General features: G+C 43.5%; 1 protein-coding gene and 1 long non-coding RNA gene across 2 annotated transcripts in view; both read left to right on the top strand.

Moving 5' to 3' along the window:
• TMEM132C (transmembrane protein 132C) overlaps positions 1-4,624 on the top strand; it is a 206,527-nt gene extending 201,903 nt beyond the window's left edge. Inside the window, exon 9 of the mRNA XM_065692709.1 lies at positions 1,675-4,624. Coding sequence (XP_065548781.1) covers positions 1,675-2,874 — 1,200 coding nt within the window. The 3' untranslated portion in view covers positions 2,875-4,624. The remainder of the gene's footprint in view (positions 1-1,674) is intronic.
• Positions 4,625-8,345: 3,721 nt separating this feature from the next.
• LOC136020783 (uncharacterized) overlaps positions 8,346-22,785 on the top strand; it is a 31,565-nt gene continuing 17,125 nt past the window's right edge. The window contains exon 1 of the long non-coding RNA XR_010615481.1: positions 8,346-8,417. This is a non-coding gene — a long non-coding RNA (uncharacterized LOC136020783). The remainder of the gene's footprint in view (positions 8,418-22,785) is intronic.

Raw genomic sequence — 22,785 nt, 5'->3', positions numbered from 1 at the left:
CAGATGATGCTGGTGTTTTTTCCTTCCATAGGCTGATGAAAAGCAAGTGTATCTTACACACCTCCCCAGTGGTATGCAAGGCTGTCCTTTTGTTTTATCCAGAAGGGAGGCAATTGCCATAGGAGATGCATCTCTAGACATATCCACTAAAAAAACATCCTTTACTTTCCCATGACTGGGTTTGCTCTGCTATAGATTTCTATGATATAAATCTAAGCTGTGCCCTGCAGCTTTATGTTTCTGTCTCTTCAGCCATTTCAGGGGTTTTCTCTAATGAAAGATCAGCTGTTTTAATTTCCTTACACAGTTCACCCTTCCCTTCACAGCTTCTGAGCTACCCTGGCTCTGTTTCAGCTGCTTGAAGTGCATTTGAATCACCAAGAACTTTGCCTTCTTTCCTGTTGTGCCAACTTATTTTTCCTCTTTCAGTCTCTCAAGAACTTGCTGATAGTGCTTTGTAAATTAAATATTCGGTACAGCCCAACCTTCTGCACAGCTAAATGCCCCTTGCTGTTTTCATTGAAGAGCTTTAAATTTAACTGGAAGGGTAGCAATTCCCTTAGTTTATAACCATAGCATAACAAGTTGTAGCCAATTGAAAACCATATTAGGCTGTAAATTTACATTATGACTGGCCATTTGGAGGGTGGCAGTGTTTTTCCCTGATGGTGATTTTCAGCCCAGTTGTTCTGATGTACCCAAGTGTAAAGTTATTAGGGCCATCTGCAGTTTAAGTCTGGGAAGAAAAGAACTTCAGGTTTGTGTGAAGTTGCACTCAGGCAATCTGCCTGCATGTCTGCTGCCTAAACAGGCAAGACATAGAGCAAATGAAATACTAAAGAATCTCCTGCAAAGAAAGCTACTGAGACGTGGAGAAGTAAATATCTGTATCATCTGGATGGGATTTCAAATGGCAAAGAGCTGACCTCTAGCTTTGTGTCTTCTTCTAATGATGACTTCTAACAGTGCTACCTGCAGAGAACAAAGACAGTCCAATTAAATCCAGGCCATTTGTATTTTTATCATAGACATCATACCAGAAACCCCGGCCTCCTCTCCTTGACACAGAAATGTGGTAGACTTTTTAATTATCTCAAAGATAAAGTGTGTTTTACTTAAAATAAACGTTTCTCCAGCAAAATAGTAATTCTTCCATGAGTCTTTTTCTTTTCAGTTGAATCTTCTGCTCCAACCATTTCCAAGATACCGTGGTAGCTCCTTATTCCTGCTAAGATATTTATGCCTTGCTTAATTTGACAGCTCCCTGTGACACCTGTACATGGGGAACATGAGGAAAATAAGTGTTCTGTCAAGTGCCTGTAGTAATTTTTCTGGTTTGTCTCTTTCAGATTTTGCATGACAGGAATGACTTTCTTTATAAATCGTGTAAATTGTAGCTTGTTAATGGGTATGCTTTGGTACCCATTTCATATTGATTATTTTCTATATTCTTTTGCAAAACATTAGCAGGAAGGATAGCAGTGGAACCTTTAGCAAAAAATGTGACCAGTTTTCTGCCCCATCAGTTGAAGCTTGGTTTGCTTTAAATGCAGTGCAGAGCCATTGTCTTCAGTTTTCTCCAGCTGCTGTTCAGAGCTGAGAGATTGATGAGATGCAATGGTTTGAGCTGTTTTATCTAAGACCCTGTCTTTAACCATATCACTCTCCTTTCAGGAAGCTGTAGTAAGCACCTGGATTCAGTTCAGTGACAGCTCTGTTACTCCGCTGGACATTTATGACTCTAAGGACTTCTCCCTTTCTGCTGTATCATTAGACGAAGCTGTTGTCTCAATCCACCAGAATGCTGCCTTAAAATGGCCAGTTGTGGCAGCAGAAGGTGAAGGTCAAGGCACGTTAATCAAGGTGGACATGATGATTTCTGAAGCCTGCCAGAAGTCCAAGAGGAAAAGTGTCCTGGCTGTGGGGAATGGCAACATCAAAGTCAAGTTTGGCCAGAATGATGCAGACTCCGATACAGGTGGAGACTATGATGCTGATGAGATTGAAAACCATGCTAGTGACCGGCGGCACAAAGTGTCAGATCAGGAGCGGTATGGCCAGGATGGACGCTATTATGGTAGCTCTTCAGCAGAGCGAGAGGAAGGAGTCATCAGGAAAGTCAGCACCACAGCAAAATCTGTGATAAAAAATAAAGTCATTAAAAACAGTAGGCTGGATGGTGGCAAACTCTCGGATGATGGCCAGCTGCAGAACATTCCTATAGACTTCACCAACTTCCCTGCTCAAGTAGACCTACCAAAAGGCAATGCAGGCATGGAGGAAAACGACCTGGTGCAGACACCCAGGGGCCTTAGTGATTTGGAGATTGGGATGTATGCTCTGCTAGGGGTCTTCTGCCTGGCAATTCTAGTCTTCCTAATAAACTGTGCAACATTTGCACTGAAGTACCGTCACAAGCAGGTTCTGGTGGAAGGACAGGCCACCATGACCCATTCCCATGACTGGGTCTGGCTGGGAAATGAAGCAGAACTGCTGGAGAACACAGCAGATTCATCACCTCAGCAGGATGAGCATACAACTATTATTGACCGAGGCTCAGGTAGCGAGGAGAGCAACCAGCTCCTTAATGGCAGTGCTCAGAAGAACATCCAGAGCCAGGTTCACAGATGTGTTGACTCAGGGGGCAAGCACGGAAAGGAACAGAAATCTGAACCTTTACATTCGCCAACATCTAAACGGAAGCGGGTAAAATTCACAACATTCACTACCATCCCCCCTGACGATGGTTGTCCTACTGTCAACTCAATCCTAAGTAGCAATGACGATGACATTAAGTGGGTGTGCCAGGACATGGACCTGGGGGACTCCAAAGAGATACGAAACTACATGGAGAAGTTCAAAGACAAAGTGTAACTCCTTGCTGGTTTTCTGCGTTTAACCACACCTTGATGCCTTCAGTTCTACAGTATATATTGGGACAGAAGATGGGGAGGGGAAGGAATCACCAGGAGAATTGATGAGGCAGTTTTTATAATCAGGGAAAGAATTTTGCCAAACTGTCCATGGTTTGTTTTTGGTTTTTGCTTTGTTCTGTTCTGGTTTGTTTTGTTTTCCAGCAGTTATTCTGCTACTCATGGATTTAGGAAGTGGAATATAAATAGAAAGGAACAAGGAAATGGTATGACCAGCAGGATGAACTGGGCAAGAGGAGGTTGTGGAAAATTGTCTTTTGGGTCGTACAGATAATGGTAGTAATGTTTCCAAGTACCAAAAATATTTGTAAAAAGAGAATATAAGAGCATGAAAAGGAAGAGCAAGAGACAAACAGCAATTTTTCTGTATTTCTAATAAAACATCGTAATTTAGGACATATGACCCACGAGGAGACTGTTTAGATTGCTATTCAAGCTGTTTCTTTTATTTCTTCATTTGAAGAGAAGATGTGTCTTTGGCATTACATATGAAGGAGGAAGAAATTACCAAGTGTTTTTATTTTTGCTTTCCTGTTTGTCTTGTACGTTGAAAGAGAATAATTTTCCCTCTTGTATTTTTCCTTTAACTATCTTGAAAACAGAAGAATTTTAAATTCACTAAGTTCACAGTGGACCAAGAATATTTTGTTTCTTAGCTATAAATAATCTCCTGTCATTTAAAGAATTCAGGGGACAAGTATTGACAACTAATTTCCATGTGGTGTCTCTTCTGAAAGCTTAGGCCTCCATTGTTTCCCCCTAGCTAGAAATACGTTCTGTTTGGAAGAAGTATTCATTTTACTTTCAGGTTTGGGTTGTTATTTAGTTGTTTGTTTTAAATTTCCACAACCAAAGTTCCCACATTTCAGCAAGGGAAGAAGGTGCTGTTTTATGTTAGCTTTTAGAAGTAACAATCGATTGGAGTGCCCCACTGGTGCATTTTCAGTGTACCTGGAACTGAGACCATCACAGGCCAAATACATAGAGCCTGGATCTGGGGGGCTTTTTGTTGCTAAGTCCATGAATTCATCATTTTGTGCTGTAATTTTCTGTTTATTCTGATGTCACCAGCTCTCATCAAACTCTGAACGCAAGAAGAAGAATGGACAGAAAGACATTGATTGTCCCCAAACTTTTATTTCCTTTTCCTGGGAGAGCTGGCCTCTGGACAGACTGTTGGGAGGGAAATATTGCAGAAGCAAGATCAAGAAATACCCGGAGCCATTTTATAGATATTTTTCTTTTTGCCATTGGACCAGCTCAGACTGCAAACTTTAGACTAGATTTAAAGCTGATGTTTTGAATGAGCAAATACAAAACCAGTAATAAATCTGAAGCAAATACAAAATAGAGACACAGATCCGTTGTGTAAAGTGGCAGAACTGTGTTGACTCAGGGCCAGTTTACACTAAAGGAGACAGATCAAAATCTCTACAAGGAAGCCACTGTCATCCAAAACCTTTTGTAACTAAAAGGAAGATGGTATATCCAGCCTTTTGGAAAGCAGTATTATATTCTGACTGTTAGCCAGAAGCACTTGCATTGTCCTGTCTTTACCATGTATCTCTTTTTTTTTTTTTATTACTAAACTCAGTAGTTTGGGTTTTTTTACTTGGACAAAATCAATCCTGCCACCCAGTAACATAGATGGACGTTTTAACAAGATATGCCTAGTATGCATTGTAGACTGAAAGAATGTAATATTTATTTATACATGTTATATGAATTGTAATTAAAATGCTTTACATGGCTTGACAAATGAAGCTCTCTTTTCTGCGGGGAGGGTGCTCCTTCTTTCATTTCTGTGTTGCAGTACTGCATCCACTGCCTAACAGCTGAAACAAAACTTAAGCCACTTTCTGCAGAGAGAATAGAGATGTAAGAAGGTTTTTCCCTGCTCTGACCCTTCTTTGTGAACCGCTTTCCCTTCCCACCCAACATGCGGTGATGATGATGGATGGCAGGAGAAGACAGCAGCCAGGCACAGTTCAGGGCAGTGTCACTATTCATCTTGTTCATCTTCATGCCTACCATCAGCATGAACAACTCCAGGACTCTTGCTTCTGATGTGTGCAACTTTGGTGCAGCCCAGTCATAATTAATTATGTTGCTTCTCTGATTGATACAGTAGGTTCAAATGGAAGCAAGTTTCACTGAATCACAACTGACATATACAAAGCACCCCGTATCCCAGAGGACCCCAAGCTACTTTACAAGCTAAGCACAGTGATGCATCAGGCACACCTCAGGGATCACTATATCTTCCTGGGAAAATGCAGGTGTCTCTGAGGTAAAAAAGGCATTTACAGCACAGAGCTGCAAAGGACGACAGCAGAGGAACAAGAAAGATAGTATGGAGCAAAAACAATACACCGTGGTAGCACAGGATCTAATTGGTTGAAGTGCGTTTTTAAGAAAGCAGTAATGTGCTGAACGGCCTCTGTTCGAGCACATGTGAAGAATGGCATCTCCAGTAACTCAGTGCTCCCAAGCACGTTCTGCGATACAGGTACAGCACTGGCTGGAGAGGAAAGGGGTAATTACTACATCAGTGTTGCTAGTCCATACACCCTGACTTTGCTCTTTGCTTTTGGCAGCTGAGGCTTGATAGGATCAGAAGAGAAAAGGGTATCTCTGTCTAACATAAAAGTTGGCTACTGAGGGAAAGCCTTGTGAGGAGAATTCATCTTGCTCAGTATTTCCATGATGACATGTGCATGTCTGTCTCCTCTTGCTATCTCACAACATTATCTAAGAAAAGTATTCCACAGTGAATGAAAATGCTATTCCTAATGCACCTCCTCTCCAAAAGTGCTTTTTTCAAACAAGAAAAATGTGTCTTCATTGAAATTAAAAGTGGAGGAAAATCAAAGTTTCCCATGAGAAACTATTTTGCAATTCCTTTTCAAAAGCAGTGATGTACATTTTTTGTGGAAAGACACACTCGTGTATTAATGCAACTCAGATTGGATTCAACATTCCCAAAGAGGAGCAGAGCTCTTCTGTCATGAATAGGAAAGTTATATCTTATTCATTATTTCAGTATTCATTGAAATGATCACTATTTTTTGCTTTCTATTTCCGGACTGCATGTATAGTTCTGTGTTATATTGACCTTGGCCTATACACTCCTAATGCCTCCTTGGGAGCAATATTTCATTAATGATTAGCCATGTATCAGTTCTCAGTGACAGTATTTTGGCATTATATTTAAGTTAGAAAATATAGTCTCAATGTTGGGTCTCCGGAGTGGGTGGTTTCAGAGGCTTGCACATGTCCAGAGACGGCAGCCTTTAACACTGGGCTGGACACATGCCATTCATAAATACATACAGCATTTCACACACTCTGTAGATTACCATGGACATTTGTTACAGTTCTGACTTACTGTTTATCTTGTCTGTATCATAATAATCACTTGCAAAAGCTGATAATCACAACTGCCAACATGAGCACACGCATGGCCAAAGGGAGAGGCTTAAGCAGCAGTTTCTTAGATGCTGCAGGACTTGGGGCAGTCAGTGCAGTCACTTGGCCAAAGTGAATTAAATGGCAACGTAAAATCCCTGAAGCACATAAAATTGTTTTCTCTGGTGTTTTTTTTTTTTACTAACACATGCCTGTTATTGATGTCTTTTAGTTCCTGAGTTACCAACTAATGGACTTCAGCTAATCTCCACATTGGCAACATGGTGGGGTTTTAAAGCTGTAAGAGGAAGACACCTGACGTACTGCCTATCGTAATATGACATCAAATCATAGAGAAGAAGAAGAACCACTGCTCCAGGTTCTGTACCATATATGTGATAGTAGTTGAGATGTGGAAAACGTGTTCAGACAGGGCATGGTGTCTTTAACAGGCCCACATAATGCAAGGCCTGTGATGGCTGGGGGGAGGAAGGCTTGGGAAGCCTCTCCAGTCCCAAGGCTTCAACTGTTCTGTTGGTCACAGCTATGGCGTTTCTGTCAATATCCACCCGTGTTGTAAATCTGTGTGGTTTGAAGCCATCTCGTAGAGCCATGCTGGACTTTTAAATTAATATGTCTATATGAGAAGTCCCAGACTGTTTAGGAAGAATTTTAAAGCTGGTTTACCACATCATAGAACTGAATTTGTGTGCTTCCCAGGATGAGGGGTTTGTTTGCCCTGCCATGAAAATAGAAAGATATAAGGCTATCAGGAATGCTCTGGAGATCTAAGTGGGATGGGGGCAATGCCTGCCTCTCCTAGCACAGCCTGCTCTCTTCCTCAGCATCAGAAACTGCTTCATGCATCTTGATACTTCCTTTACTAACCCCTGCCAGCCTGGCTGTTCAGGATGTTCTTTCAAACAAAGCAGGGAGAGCATCTCCTGCTGCTGTAGGTACCTGCTGCCTCAGTCAGGCTGGCTCAGCTGCCAAGGGGCTTGCTGTCTTTCCTGGAAATCTTGGCACTGTGCTTCTCTGTGCTCTTTGTAAATCTTAAGCCCAGAGGAAGCTCAGAAGAGGCCATTGATTTTGACTCCTGTAAACTTGTGGCTGAACAGGACCATGTCTTCAAAATTGCATGGTCTTTGTGAAGGAAGACAGGCTGTATTTGAAGAGACAACAGAGGGAATTAAAAAAAGGGAAATACTCAGCCCTGCCTTCACATTTAATTTTTCTGAAGCTACAGAACGTGGTGCTTCAGAGACAGAGGCAGGTACTGAGATTTTTTCAATTTATCTTCCACTGACCAAATATTCCATCAGAGCCCAGTTCTGAGCGAGCCACCACAAATGATCATCTCAGGAGGGAGGAAAGCACCAGGCTGTGAAATATCATTTATTTGAGAAATTCACATTGGGTCAAATGTCAGGATTTACATTTCTTAAGCTTTGCTGTGCTGCACTTCCAAAGCCAGCGCATAGGGTGCAGAGAGCTACTCTGAACATCACCTGTCAATGTGCCTTACGTGCCAGGTAAGGGATTCTGTGAGTGCCAGGGGTGCGTGGCTGCAGAGATAACACGCTGTAAGGTACATTCTTCTGTCAAGGAGCCAAGATGGAAAATCATTAATAATAATTTGCACTTAGAGGGGAGCCTTTCATCAGGGAAGCTCAGCGACTTCCAGTTGTTGCTAAAGGATGAAAAGGTGAGCAGGCTTGAGTGGTCCTGTTCTCTCAGATGAGACCATGCCAAATGAATGCATTGCCCTTCTCAAGGCTAGGAGCTGTACCTGTGCGAGGGCTGGGTTCTCGGCTACAGGGGAATCAGTGAAATCACCTGGTGCAGGCAGCAACAAGGAGCCTAACCTGTGGGGAGAGGAGAGCATTTGATGAAAGTCAAGCTGGGTGTGAAAGCTCTGTTCTGGTGGGGTGGTGCTGTGTGTGATGAGAGGCAGCTGTGGATGGGAGAACAATGCTTGGAGGAGGAGGAGGAGGAGGAGGAAGTGGTGAAAGTTGGAGAAGGGAAAGTTTCCTGTTGCTGTGAGGCTGCTGGTATGGAGTGTACCTTGGTGAAAAAGTGAGTTCTGCTTTGTCTGGGTGTTTTTTATTACTTGGTTGTGTTTGGAGGGGAGGGGAAGTCTTTTTGTTTGGGTATCCCAGGTTTGGGAATCAGCAAGAGAAACTGTGTGTTTATTATGTCTTTGGCAAGGGTAAGGCCACTGCTAAAGGATTTAAGATGTAGTTTGCCTGGCACATGTGCATGGGAACACCTCATAGTGCAAAGTCAGCATGGTATATCCTGGATTAGAAACTGGATTCTGAATCCTTCTGATATGCCTTAACTGCTATGAAGTCCTTCAACAAGTGAGCATGCTGACTTGCCTTCAACTTCTGTAAACACTTTTATGTTGATTAAATTTGAGAGATTACCTGAAAAAGGCTCTTTCTTTTGGAAAGCAGAGATGCAGTTAGTTCATGGTGCCACACTGAACTTGCTGGTTTGGAAATAGGATAATGATCCCTAATGTTTGCACTTACATTTATTCTTTCCAAGCTCCAAGACCAAGTAGATACAGCAGCAAGAGTTTGCTTTGTTTTGAGAGGCTCCTAAGCTGTATTTCTGTGCTTAAAAATAAGCTGTTGGCAAAGATGCAGCAGCAGACAGAGATAATGATGTAAATTACCAAATAACTCTCCCTCTTGATTACTTATTTTGGACAAACTCAGACCCATTCTTTTTATGCTTATGCTAGTGAGGAATTAAAGCTTTTTGTGGGAAGCGACAGTGTCAAAGCCAGTCACGAGCTTCTTCGAGACAATCTGTCTGATGTTCAGCTGAGCCATATCAAGTTGCAAAGATGCTCTGTACTAATCTCCCCCTTGGCTGCTGGAGGGGCTGCTCTGTGCACTGACAGGAACGTTGCAGCCAATCATACATATTTCTTCAGTAGCATGTCTAAAGATAGGGTTTTTTCCTCTCTTTATTTTCCTCTTGAGCCTGTGTCTGAGGGTTTTTCAGGTAGCCAGTTTCCAGCATGCTCCATGTCTATTTAAGGTGGTGGGTACTGAATTACCTCTCTGCTCTGGCTGGTGGAGTAGCTTTTCAACTCTTTTGAGCCTTGTACTGCAATACACAAGGGTCACTTTAACCCCCTGAATTCAAATAGTGTGAGTAACAACTGAATTCCTGGAAACCCCACTTTAGGTTGGAATCCTTCATAAACAGATTGCAGCACCATGATTATCTGGGCACTTCTGTGTGGCTGCAAATGCAGGGTAGGAGGGGGAGTCTTGCAGAAGGCTTTTGGTAGTTGTGCCACTGTCTCACATGTGGCCTAGCAGAAGAGGCACCTGGCTGAGGAATGCCTGTTGTGCCGTCAGCTGTATCAAACTCTGCTCATTCGTGCTTGTTTCTTAAGAGGGTCAGTGTTTTAAGCTTCCTGAGATTGCTGATTTGACTTTCAGCATTAATAATGAAAAGCCACTGGTAGAAATTGACATTATTCAGATCTCCTGTGGACTGTGGGGAAAGGGAGGGTAGATGGAGACATGGACAGCTGATGTTGCAGAACTGAAGAATGAGAGCAAAGTCCTATGAGAGGAAAGATGAAGACTTCAGTTGTATAAAGGCTAGGATTGCTTATTTTCGTTTGTTTCTGTAACATATGCACAATTTCTCTGACTGTTGTGGTCTTGGTTTGGGGGTAAGATTGCACACGCCCCCTGAGGCTTCTGGCAACGTTGCCTGGGAGCAGCACAGCAGGTACCAGAGCCTCCACTCTGACAATCTGCTGACACCTGAGGATCTGTATGATGAACAGTACTGTTGCTAAGGGCTGTCCATATAACTGATAATCTGGCTGTATGTGATAGAGACTTACTCTAGGAGCAGGTCGTAATTGTGTGTTTTTCTGATGATGGGGAAGATTTTGGTTCCCAAACTGAATTGTAGAGCTTATGAGGCTCTGGTTGGATGGTTTCTGCAGGCAGAAAACTCTGTGTGAGACAGACGAACACCCAAACTGCTGCATAGCTAACGATTGTCACTTCAGTGTCATCTAGTAGCAATTGCTATAGAGTAGAATTATCTGGGGACTCTTCTTTGGTTATGATGACACTATACATCTTACAAAACTGAGCTGAGGTTACCGTAATGATGAGACTCTATTAATTTAATTTGATATTGCTACAGGGCCTTTTCATGGATTGTCTGAAAAGATTAATATTCTTTAACAGAAACACTTTGGCAAATCAAGTCACCATTTCCCATTCTTCCACTCCACCCCTGCATTTTGGGATCTGCCATTTACTTTTTCCATCATGCCTCTAGGTTCGTCATACTGCATCCATCAGCATGACGAGTTTTACATACTTCTTTTTAGAGTGCTCCAAGAATACCTCCTCTGCTTTGTAGGGCATTGTGTCTTGTTATTTTAAAGCCTGATACTGCAAAAATAATATGCAATTTCGTGTTGGGGGAAGAGGAAAATGAGTGGGTCTGATAACTGACAACTTCAGGGCTTTTTGGAAACCCACCAAGCAGACTAGAATGGAAGTTTTCCCCAAATGTGGAGCAAAAGAGATTTGTTCCCAGCTGGGAAGAGACAGCCATTACAAATCCAGCTGTCCTCCCCTGTACAAGATGTGTTGTTCTCAATTCTGATCTACCACAACTCTGCAGTGTTATTTTTAGACCTGCACATTCCCTCGGGTATTACCAGTGGGACCCAGGTAGCTACAGTCAGATATATGTGAGTGAAGGGTTTGTTGCTGTGTGAGTTGCAAGTGTCTCCAAGGAGATGAGGGAACCTGAATGTCTGTGTCCTGATTCCATGTACCCCTCACGAGGCTGCTCTTGTTCCTGCGCTGAACAAAAGCCTGTGGACTGTGGTGATACAAGCTGCCACTGGCCTGACACTTGTGGCTAAAGGGAAAATCCTAGGTATGTGCTGATGAGAGATCAAGCTCATCTCAGGTAGGAGGAAGTTAAAAATTTATAGGATTATGAGTGTGTCACTTGGTAGAAGTGGCTGCAGTGAATAATCACCTGTGACAACGTGCAATTGTGAGTGAGTGCTGTGGGTCACAGCAGTGAATGGTTGTGAAATGTAGCATTTCCCATTACATTTTGCAGAGCTTCATGTTTATGCAGGTCTGTGGGTACAGATCTCTTGTAATACAGGTTTTTAGAGAGCCCTCCATGTTTCAGGTTCCTTCTTGGCAGGCCTGTCAGTAGCATCATCTGTCCATGTAGTAGCTGCTATAATAGGGTTTGTATTTATTCACCTGGTACCTGTAATAGGAGCGAATCAAAACACAGCTTTTCTGTTTAGAAAAAGCTGAAGACTCAGAGGTGTCTTCGCCCCCTCTATCTACAATGGGAATAAGCCAAGCTGTAGAAAATCTAGTGTAGTTAAACTGAGGTAGCTGGAAGGACAAGGCTAAAGCTGGAGGTATTAGCAGATGCAAACTATGGTACTGAGAGCAAGAGCAAGGCCAGCTTCGATGGGGCTTGGAGCAACCTGGTCTAGTGGAAGGTGTTGCTGCCTGTGGCAGGGAGTTGTAACTGAATGATGTTAAAGTCCCTTCAACCCAAACTAGTCTATGGTTTTATGTTCTGTGGCTCTTCTCGATGCCATTCTTTTCACCAGAGCTGATGTGGGGATGTCCCACAGATTTTCAGTGATCTGAGGATTGCCATGGTAAGCTATTCCTGCTACTGCAGCTTCTGAAATGCAGGACCTATGGGGCCAAGGCAATGGCGTGGCAGCTCCTCGTGTCAGGCATAGTCAGCTGCAGTATTTATATTCCTGCATTCATCTGGTCCCTAAGTAGGCTGACATAACATTTCCACTTGCATAAGCTACTGTGGAGTAGTGGGGAAGCTGAAAGCATGTGTCAAAAGGGCAGGAGGAGAAGTTCTGCTTGTCGTGTCTTATTTTAGTTCAGTATTTTTAATACCCTGGCTTAAATTGCCCTTAACATGGTTCATAAATCCAAAGCTATGCTCTGATAATATAGCCAGGTCTATGTACTTACAGGTTTTATTGTAAAGATGAGCAAATAAATATAAAATGAACAGGCATATTGCTAAACTAATCCAGTACAATTTCACTGAGCTACCAGAATGGAATACTGCAGCAATCAAAAGCTGCTATTAAAACTGAATCCATAAATCAGTGGATTCAAATTAACAATTCTCCAAATTAAACCTGTAGGTAATTAAATTCAGTGTAGAGTTGATGCTAAGAGGAACTGCTGTGTTGGTCTCATTGGAAAGACACATGGAGAAGCCAAATCCTTTCTGTCGATGACATAAACCAGTGCTTTGGCCAGTACAGGCCTTAAGCTGGTGAATAGCATAAGCACATGGGAAGCAGGTACAAAGAGGACATTAAAGCCTTCCCAGGAATGTACCTCAGAGCAGACAAATGCAGAGAATTGATACATGTGTGTATCTTGCATGAAATTATCAGCATCTGCGTCAAACACATGGCCTCTCTGGGTCTTGTTCTCTTCTTCCAGTCCTACTCTCTTACCTTCAGTACCATGGAATCTTCTCCAGGCTTCCTCTGGAGACAATGGTTGGGTTGCAGGCAGGCCAGTTTCTCTTCAGACCTCTTGGTGGCTAAGAAAGGGAGAATTTCCCATCCTCAAGTTGCCTTCTAAGGTACTGCTACTGAACATACGAATGCCAATCTCTGCTACAGATGCATCCATAGCAGAAAGGGGTGTGTATGGGGGAGGGAGGAGAGCCAGAGACCATCATGACCTGGGGTGTCTTCAGGTATCATGGTAATGCTTGGAGAAGTCTGGAGGGAGACAAGGTGGCTATTTTCCACCTCCCCTGCTTCCAGACGGGTGTCTGTGTGAAGCAGGATACCGCGCTGTCAGCAGGATCCTTCCATGGCATAGCAAAGGCAATAATAAATGACCTTTATACTTCACAAAACCTGCTCAGCTAGCATTAAGCATATGTTCTTTCAGAAACACCCTGATAGCAGGATGAGGGCAGAGAGGAAGAGGCCAGCCAGGAAGCTTGATGTCAGCCTTCGAGCTGAGGTAATGGACATAAAAGTCTCCATATGCTGAGAAGTCACTTTAAGAAAAAGTATTAACCTAATTAGCCCGTTTGTCTCTTCTTTCATCAAGCATCTTTCTAACAACAGTTATTTCCTGCCTTAAACTAGAAAACTAATACAGGTAATATCATTGCTTGTGTTTTGGATTTATTAGAACAAGTTGTCTTGCTCTTTAGAATAAATTCACTTCAATTCTGTCCACTTTGTATCTGTATGGACTAGGGAATTTCATTGCACTAAGCTGCCTTAGTGAACCCTAGATTCAGTAATGTATCTATGGCCCTTTAGCATAAGGCAACCAAAATAATAATGCAGTTCAAAACAGTCTTTATTGGAAAGCAGGAATTCATTTGCAGGTAATGCAGGAATTGCCCCAGGGAGAAGCAGTCACGTGGAGGTGGCACACAAGCAGCTGCATTTGTATGTTTAAATGAAAATGGATGGTTGAACAAGGCCTGATGCAATTTTGTTTCTAAAAAGGCTTGCAAATATGCTTGCTAGCAATTCCCCATCAGAGCCCTGTGGCTTAATTAAACAAGTTTAATTAGTTCAGTTCCATGCAGCATTGCTAATCTGCAAGAATAGGAAATTCCTGAATCTCCCCTCCCATATTGGTGACATGGTGGTAAAAAATGCAATTTGTAGGCTTTTCCAGCTCTAGTTAACACAGAGCTGTAGGAAATGCCTCTTCAGCCTTGGGCTGTTAAAAGTTTGGGTGCATTAGGAATGCTGCTGAATGCTGTGAGGGCTGTTTTAAATGTGGAATCTTTCACTTGCAAGTGCCTAAATCCTTTGGTTTAAATGGGAACTTGGTGTTTCTGGATTCAAGGATGTGATCTATTAGAAAATCATTAATGTCATGCCAAGAACACAGTTCTGAGTCAGTAAAATTCAGTTCCAGAAGAATCTTGATCCTTGAGCTCATCTCCGAGCTCTCCATCTAGCAGAAGTATTAGCAGTTACCTGGCAGCAAATCTTCAAGCCAAAAGAGCTTGGACTCATTTGGCGTTGTGCAGTGCCCTGTAGGACTAGGCACTGCCTGTCCTGGGCTTCCATCCAGGGCTTTCGTCATTGGGATGTTTATGAAGAAGAATTCCAATGCATCTATTATAAGAAAAAGATAGTCCTAAGATTTCAAGGTTAATTAAAATGAGGCTGATAGTGGGGAAGATCAGGAGCTGGTGTATTCCTAAACAGCCAAGAAGACGTTTCTAAGGAATGTAAGTGCTAACCTGATACAGTAAAGGGAAAATACGAAGTGCTCACCTAGCAGAAATCTTGGCCAAGTCTTAAAAGGTGGTTAGCTGTTTAACCAGTGTCAAGACATCACTGGTGGTGTACAACTGCGCTGTATATAGATGCAGGCATGCAGTGCTGTTTGCCAGAAGATGGCACTCCAAGTATGGCATGCTGCATGTTTCAGAGTCCTATCTGCTTGCTTCTGATCTATTGGGTAATAGTTTAGGCACTTGCAGGCCCAAAGTTGACAGAGTTCTATGTAATCATTACAGCCTAAGGTCTTATAAGCAGCTACATCCTTATGCCTCAAAGAGGTCTGTGATCCAGAAAAATGGGGGTGGGGGAGGGAGGGAGTTCAGCAAGCAAGAAGTCACTGCTGAAACATTTATCTTGGTGTCTTGCAAACTCTGAGAGATTTGGGGCTTGTTGCGCAATTCTAGCATCACTACGTATCTCTTGGGGAGAGGGATATGCCCTTGGATAGCAGGGTTCTACTGCAGTGTAATTCCTGTGTCTGCAAATAGGAGTACAGTACTGTCAATCTTTATAGCTGCACCTTGAATATAACAGGTATATACAAGCTTTGTGACCTCGTGGAATAACTGCAAGGGGAGTGGGCAGAAATAGAGTGTCTGAGTAAATAGTGCAGTGCTGGATGGTACCTTGCTGCTCTGTGAGTGCTCCTGACCGTGAGAGAGACAGCTCTGTACCATCCTGCTGGGGCAGGGCTGAAGGTAAGCAGTTAAAATGAAAACATTACATAGTGCTTGGGAAATGAAGACTGGGTATGGTGCATAGATTTCTGTACAGAATCTCCTGTTGCTATGTTTCAAGCATGCGATGGAGCAGAGCCTGAAGTTGTGGCTAGGGCATGTCTGTATCAGTGGGTGGTTTTCCGTGACAGTAGAGATCAGGATGTGAAAGATGTACACCTTGCTCAGCAGTGGAGCATCAGTTCCCCTCCTTGATCGATAGCTGTGAGCAATCTAGGAGATGTAGGACCAACTTTCATGCCAGATGTTTTCCGAGGGAATGCTCCAGGAGTAACTGAGCCTTTCTTCTCAGAGACTAAGAAATAGAAATTCTAACACAGGTGCCTCTTCTCTCCTTAGCAGCCCACCTCCCTCCACACTGTTATTCCTTTCCTCTCTTGCATTATATTCCATTCATGCAGACGTCCCTTAAGCTAAAAGAACATAAAGTTTGTGAGCATGGAAGAGATTTATTTTGCTTTGCAAGTGTGATAAAATCTCTCTTTTTGCCCTTCAGCATCAAGCAGAGTGGTAGTTAAAGGGAATAAGTTAATCTTTTCATATTGGGGTAATAAAGGAACTGTGAAGTCGGTCCAGAGCTCACTGGCCATGTGGGTGAGCACAGCCATGCAGTATTTACAACCCAGAAAGTGCCAAATCTGCACTTCTCTCCCTCTTCCTTTACCAGCAGATGCTTCCATTGTGCATAAGCCCAAATGTTAACGATTCTCTTAATTTTTTTTTCCTTTTCCTTCTTCCTTCAGTACATGGGGACATAATCCCATTGTCATAGTGCTTGCATGCTTTAATTTTCCTATCTGGAAATCATTCTTCTGAGGCTGAATTTAAGAAAACAAAATACCAACCAGTGGCCTCAGTATTGCCAATACTGATTCCATGGATTTTCTTTTATCACACAACAGAGCTAACTGACATTACAGAAGGCTAGTGAGCTGTCTTGGCTCATTCTGATTCCCACATACTTCTCTTGATTACAGAGTAAAGACAGGTCAAGTGGCTCATTTGAATGAGGAGTTGGTGAGCCTGGGACCTCAGAAGGACAAAGATCAGCTTAAGCCAAAAGAGGCATTAAGTTCCAAATTATTATTCTGGAAACCCTCTCCAGATCCAAGCACACTCACTGAAGAATCCCAGGAAGGGTAATCCATCAGAGCAACCAGTTCCACCTATTGCAATGTTAATGTGGGTCTGTGAACTTCAGTTGTGTGTTTTTTAACCTCTTATCACTGCTTGGTTTAGCTAAGTGCTGCCAGAGTCCTGATTCCTGCCTTGGATTATACTAAGGGTAAGGTATCTTGTGTGCTAGTGCGTGGGGAACAGCCTTGGGTTAGGGTTCACTTCTAGTGCTGCTACACTTCTCTCCTTAGGGTGCATAATTCTCCTTTCTGTTTTCCCTATATGAACAGCCTGAATGACCACATATAAACACATGCCTCAACACAAATTCACCCTCTGCCTTCTCAGGAGTGCAAGGGGCAGCACTGAAGAGCCCTGGCAGACAGAGCTGTCTCCCCAGGCCTGTGGGAGAGCTGGGTTTCTAATTGGAGCATCCTGACGTGGCTGAGTTGCTGGGAATCCCTGGCTGCTCTCCAAGCCACTGCATCAGGATGACAGCTGAAACGCAGATCTCATTTTCCCTTAATTCGTCAGGGAGCCTGCCTCTGATTGTACACCTCAGGGTTCCCTTTATGCTTATGCACTTCCCACAACTTATTAAGCTCCTAATGGATTGCACAGTCGTCAAGCTGCAATGTGCTGCCTTATTGGAGTCACATGTCTTGGCTTCTTGTACTGTGGGTTTGAGTGGATTTGGGATAGTTCTGCTGCCTCTGGTGAAGGTTTGGGTGTAGGGAGCTCTGCTGTGGTCCTTGAGGAGAAGAATCTGTGCTCAGGCTCCGTGAAACTAATACTGATGTCAATTATACCTTGGATGCTCATGAGCTGGAGAAGTGAAACAGCAACAGTTCCTCCCCCAGTTAGTTCTTTCAGCTCAATGTTGAGCAGACTGAAGTACAACTTATAAACTAAGGTAATGGTAAAAACACACCACTGAGGTATCAAGGATTTGTCAGCTTTAGGCTACAGCAGAGTGTGAGCTTCCACCAGGCTGTCTGCTTGGTAGAATGGCAGACAGATCTACTCTGTCATTACAGCTGAAGCTGTGTCACTGATGACCCATGGCTTCCCTGCAGTTTCACAGCTACTTATTCCTGCTTAAACATCTATTTGGTCTAATGGATGGATTTAATTTTTATGAGAGCATATGTGACTGTGTATGCTGAACTGGGGGCAGTGAATTTTCTACAATAATCCACATATCTGGGCAGGCTTTTTTGTTTGGGTACTCTAGCAGCATTCAAGCCTTCATGGTACCTGAAAAACAAACTTTGGAACAAATGAAGTGAGATGCTGTGTTACAGAGGAAGGGAAGATCAATAATGAGGCAAATTAGGACTGGACAGAGTATGAAATGTAAAAGAAATACCATGACCTTTTCAGGAAGGCTGAACTGTGATCAATCTTCTGAAGTTTGATTGTCACTTCTGATACTTGTTGATTGCGTTTCCTCTTCATGACTTCATATGTGTCCATCATCTGATCTCTGCCCCAGCTGCTAGGATCTCTTTTCTCCTTTTTCCTGACTAAAATCCTGAATAATTTTACGTTCTTATTCTCTTTCTTCCATTAAAACCTTCTGGGGTTTGGTTTTTGAATATAGATGTTGGCTGAAACATTTGGATCCTGGATGCCGTTTGGGTAGGAGTCCCACCAGTGCCAGTGTTGTCTGCAGCCTCTCTGACACATGAAACCTGCCCTTGAGTTCCAGCCTTGGTGACAGTTCTTGTGATGTTTGGTCACCCTTTGAAGCTTGTTATGGGGACAGCCACTCTGTCCCCATACTCAGCTCTTACATTAATCTTGTCCACAGCATCTCTTGGGGTGTTTCAAAGGGCCTTATAGGCAGGATTATTCAGGCAGTGCCTGTAGATACTGGAACACGAAGGCTGGGACCTGAGCACTGATTTATTTGGCTCCATCCTTCTACTGTTGCCAGGCTCTATTCAGTTACCCTTGTTGCTGTGTTGGTCTCTCCTGTATAGCTCTGGCCCGGACACTGCCTGTAAGTGCTTTCACACAGGGTTCTAAGTCTACATCTGTGCTGTGTTTGGAAGGCTTGCAGTAGGCCAAATAAACCCCATCTACTTCCAGTACCCTGTTACATGCATGTTTAACTCTGCTGAGCTCAAAAGGTGGCAGAGGCTAAGTGCACCTGCAGTGCACACCCAACAAGCTCTGTCAATTCCAGGAGAAAGCCATGCATCATGTAGGAGGTGAGGTAATAATTTAAAGTGATCCAGGAGACCATGGTGCAAGAAACATGCTACTGCTTGGAAATACTTAAGAATTTTTCCAGGAATGATTCAGAAATCCTGCTCTGTCTCTCTTGTTGTATACAAAGTAGTATTAGAATATGGTTTCAATGACTCTTGCAAGCAGAAATGAGAGTCCTAAATCACTGATCACTTTCAGATTTACTTGGAAATATGAGAAAACTTAATTTCCAATTTGAGGATCCCAACTACAGCACTGCCTTTTGCCATTAATGGGGAAAACTCGCAGGTTTACCAAAACACCCCAGGTCTTGCATATGACTTTAATAGATGTCTACCATGACTTATATCATCATGTACAATAAATACCAAACTTTGCTACTGTCTTCACTGCACTGCATTCAAAGGGAAGGCTGAACATGCAGCAGCATAGTGGGGTTCCCCCTTTCCTAAAAGCAGAGAACTTGCCAAAACCGAGCAGCAGAACACTGCAGGCATGGAGTGAGGGCTGCTCTTGGAGAGTGATTCTGTTGTGTTTAGTAACCAAGACAAAGGGAACAGCCAAATGCTCAGTCCCTCAAATCTGCAAGGTAAATCTGCTGCAGAAAGCTTTGTTCTACAGTTTGTTGCCACAGCTCTCTGTGTGGCAAATATTATCCTGGGGTTTGTTTCCTTTTGTATTGTAAATAGCTGTAAAGTGAGAATGGAAAACATTGGCAGTTAAAGAATAAGCAACTTTATGGATAAAATAGATGGTGTGTTGTTGGTCGTGTCGGTATTAGCTTAATTATTGTGCAAGTCCTTTCTGAAAAGGATTGTAGAGCAATCTGCTGTCGTAAGATTAATTTCTGTAGTGGCAGTTCTACACGGTCTGTCTTAAATCACTTATGGTGCATTAGGTAATAGAAGTAAAGCAATGGTTCGTCTAAAGGTATAATTCTCCTTGACGAAGCTTCCTCAGTAAGTGCCTTTTTGAATCTGGCTTGGCTTGCATCTAAGATTGTCATGAATGAAAAATGTCTGCCTTGAACCAAAGCTTTGAATAAAACAAAACCTGTTTGGGAAAGTTCTGTTTATTGTAAACCTGGAGGTTTTGAAACTCTCCAGTGTGTAGCAAGTGGCTAGCATGACAGAGTATGGTTTCGGATAGGTTCTGTGCAGCAGGTGAATGCTTTAAGGTTGATTCTGGTTTTATTACTCTATGGGTGTTTTATTTGTTTAGTCTTTAGGGATCTCTGATGGTTCAGGCAGCAGATGTGCTTGTGGAGTCCTTGGGCACCTCTGGCTCGTGCTGTTCTACCCTATCATGACTGCTATGCCCAGGAGCCACCTCCTTGGAAAGGATGCTGGTGGATGGTTAGGGATACGCATGGGAGGAAAGCTTTTCCCAGAGAGGTTGTTGCAGAATTAAGAAGGCTTGAGGGGAGGCAGGCAGGCAGCTCCCCTGCCGCTTCTCATAATAAAACAAAACACAGAGGAGTAGGAAAGGGCTTTGATCATGTTTTCCTTCTCTGGAGGATTTAAAGGTCTCTAACAAGTTGGCAAATGTTAGTGGAAGTCACTTTCCTGTGTCTTCAGGAAGAATCTAGACCTCCCTGTGAAGTCCTAATCACAGGACTGACCTCAGAGGAAAACAGATACTGTGGAGGGCAGGCAGGGGTATGGGTCTGCCAGCTCTGACCCTGCTTCAGTCTGGCCTCATGCTTTATTACCAAAGAGTGTCTATATAACATTCAGCCTGTCAAAGATGTGAAAGCTTTATAATTACATAGGCAGAGCACATCCTCTGTGAAGAGATTGCCACTTTGCCTGGTGTGAGCTGCCATGCTCTCGAGCTGCTGGAGCAGCCGAAGTCACCCATCTGAATGGTGGAGGTGACAAGGAAGAGTATTAAATGCTGAGGGTAGGTCTTGGTCTGTGCCTGCCTGCTCCCCTCTGTACACAACCTCTGCCCACCCATGGGAGATCACTTGTGCAAATAGGGCAGAGCTACATGGGGCTACTTTGTCCCAATCCCACCGAGGTCAGGAGAGTTTTGGCTTGGCTGATGTGACCTGCTACTGTTTTGTACCCAGCATTCCTCAGCCTTGCTCATGCTCAACTCCCTCTTGGCAGTTGTGAGAGCTCTGCCATAGCAAACGCACCACAGATGTGATACCTGAGACCAGGCTTTACCTTTACTGTGCATTTGTCTCCAGGATTGTGGCCTTATGTCATGGTCAGCCTAGTCTCAGTTTCAGTTTCTGCTATGCAAAGCTGCTCTTATTAGGGGCTTTAAAACACAGAATTTCATCAAATAGCATAAAAAGCAACTGTTTAAAATGAAGGGAAACTGAGACCAAGATACAAAATTACTTTACTCAGCATCAGATGGTCCAGAGCTGCTGCAGGATAAGGGGGTGTGCCTGGTTCCTGTGCCCTCTCCATATGCCTTGAGCAATGCTGCCTCTGGCTGCAAAAATGTGTTTGGATTCCTGTGGCTGGCCTAGAACAAAATGCCTTTACACCATGTGCAGGTGATCCCTATGAATGTATTTTCTCTGAGTAATACCCTCAGGTTCAGCTGCTGAACAACTCCATCTAATCAGAAGACCTCTTCCTTCTCCTCCCCACCTGAGACTCTCTTCAGCAAGATTACTGCCACAGCAATTCTGCTTTCTGTCACAGAGGCTTCACTGTGCCATAAAACTGACACCTTCTGTGGTACGTGTGTGTTTCTGACACAGATACTTACTCAGCCCCACAGGGCCAGCCTCATTTCCCAGCTTCAAAGCATCGTCTGCTGTCTCCTTCATACATCATCACCAGCAATGCACAGATATTAATAAAACGCAGACGGACAGAATGATGATCGTTGGTTATGTCGAGTAAATGTAAATGGGTTTCTCTCTTTGGTAAATCACACCCGGCAGGCGTATTTCATAACTTATGCTGACTCCCTGGGACTGGAAGGTTGTGACTAACAGCTGTTGTTTTTACACAGTGACTCGCCTTGGCTGGAGGAGAACAAAGGCAGATAAATGTAATGTGATTTGTGGAGTCGCTTAGCAGAGGCTTGTCAAATGGGGCCATCTAAATCCCAGTGATAAAAGTGGGCCCTTTGCTGGGATGTGACCAACAGGAGCTTTCTGTATCTTCAAGCTCAGCTCCTGCTTTGGAGAGAGCAGCGTGTTCATCTGAGAGCACCCTGTATTCCCCCTGAAAGCGGCATCAGAGGCATGTATTGAAATAAACACCAAGGCTTTGATTGAGGAGGTAGCTCTGTCTTGGAAGAGATAGAAAACACATTGCAAGTGGCTTGCAGAAGGCTGCCTGGTACCAGGTGAGGCAGATTTGTTTGGTGCTTGTCTCAGGATGCCAGGGAGAGGTACTGCAGCTCTGTGCTCTCTGAGCCCACAGGGAGGCCCATCCTCTGCAGTTGTGTTGGCTGGGTTGGGTGTTTGCATTTGAGTTCAATCTTAGGTTGGGTCTTTAAAAAGAAAACACAAACCTAGTGGGTATCCAGGATAATTGGAAGTAAAGCACAACCTTATTCACATGAACAGTCTGCCTGAGTTGTTTTGAGTTCCCAGGAGGTTATTTTTGTTATAAAGTATTTAACAAAAGAAAATGCAAATTGCAACAAAACCAGCTTTCCAGAACTTGTGTTAAATAATCATTTTGCCTCTTGTCTGAGCATTAAACAAACCACTGTTCCTTCCCAGAAGCATCCTGCCCTTCTCCATTCCCTCTAAGCATTTCTTGAACTCACTAATAATTCATTTGCCCATATTATTTTCCTCTCCATGGTTGGCATGATGTACAATCATCTTCACCGAAGTACAGTTGTCTTCACTGAGGTCAGCTCTTGACAAGCTCAGAGTATCTTTTGGCTGCGCTGAACTCGAGGGAGCTCTCATGGCCAGCTGCCTGCTGGAGGAATGCTGCTGGGGTCAGACCTGGGTGCTCAGCTCACTGCCAGTGCTTCCGGTTTGGTGAAGCTGGTGATGCACGCTCCTTGCCCAAGGATTCTCTTTCAT

The sequence above is a fragment of the Lathamus discolor genome, chromosome 12, assembly GCF_037157495.1.
Source record: "Lathamus discolor isolate bLatDis1 chromosome 12, bLatDis1.hap1, whole genome shotgun sequence".
Classification (NCBI taxonomy): Eukaryota; Metazoa; Chordata; class Aves; order Psittaciformes; family Psittacidae; genus Lathamus; species Lathamus discolor.
The sequence above is the reverse complement of the archived record's forward strand: the minus strand, read 5'-3'. Positions and strand labels throughout refer to the sequence as shown.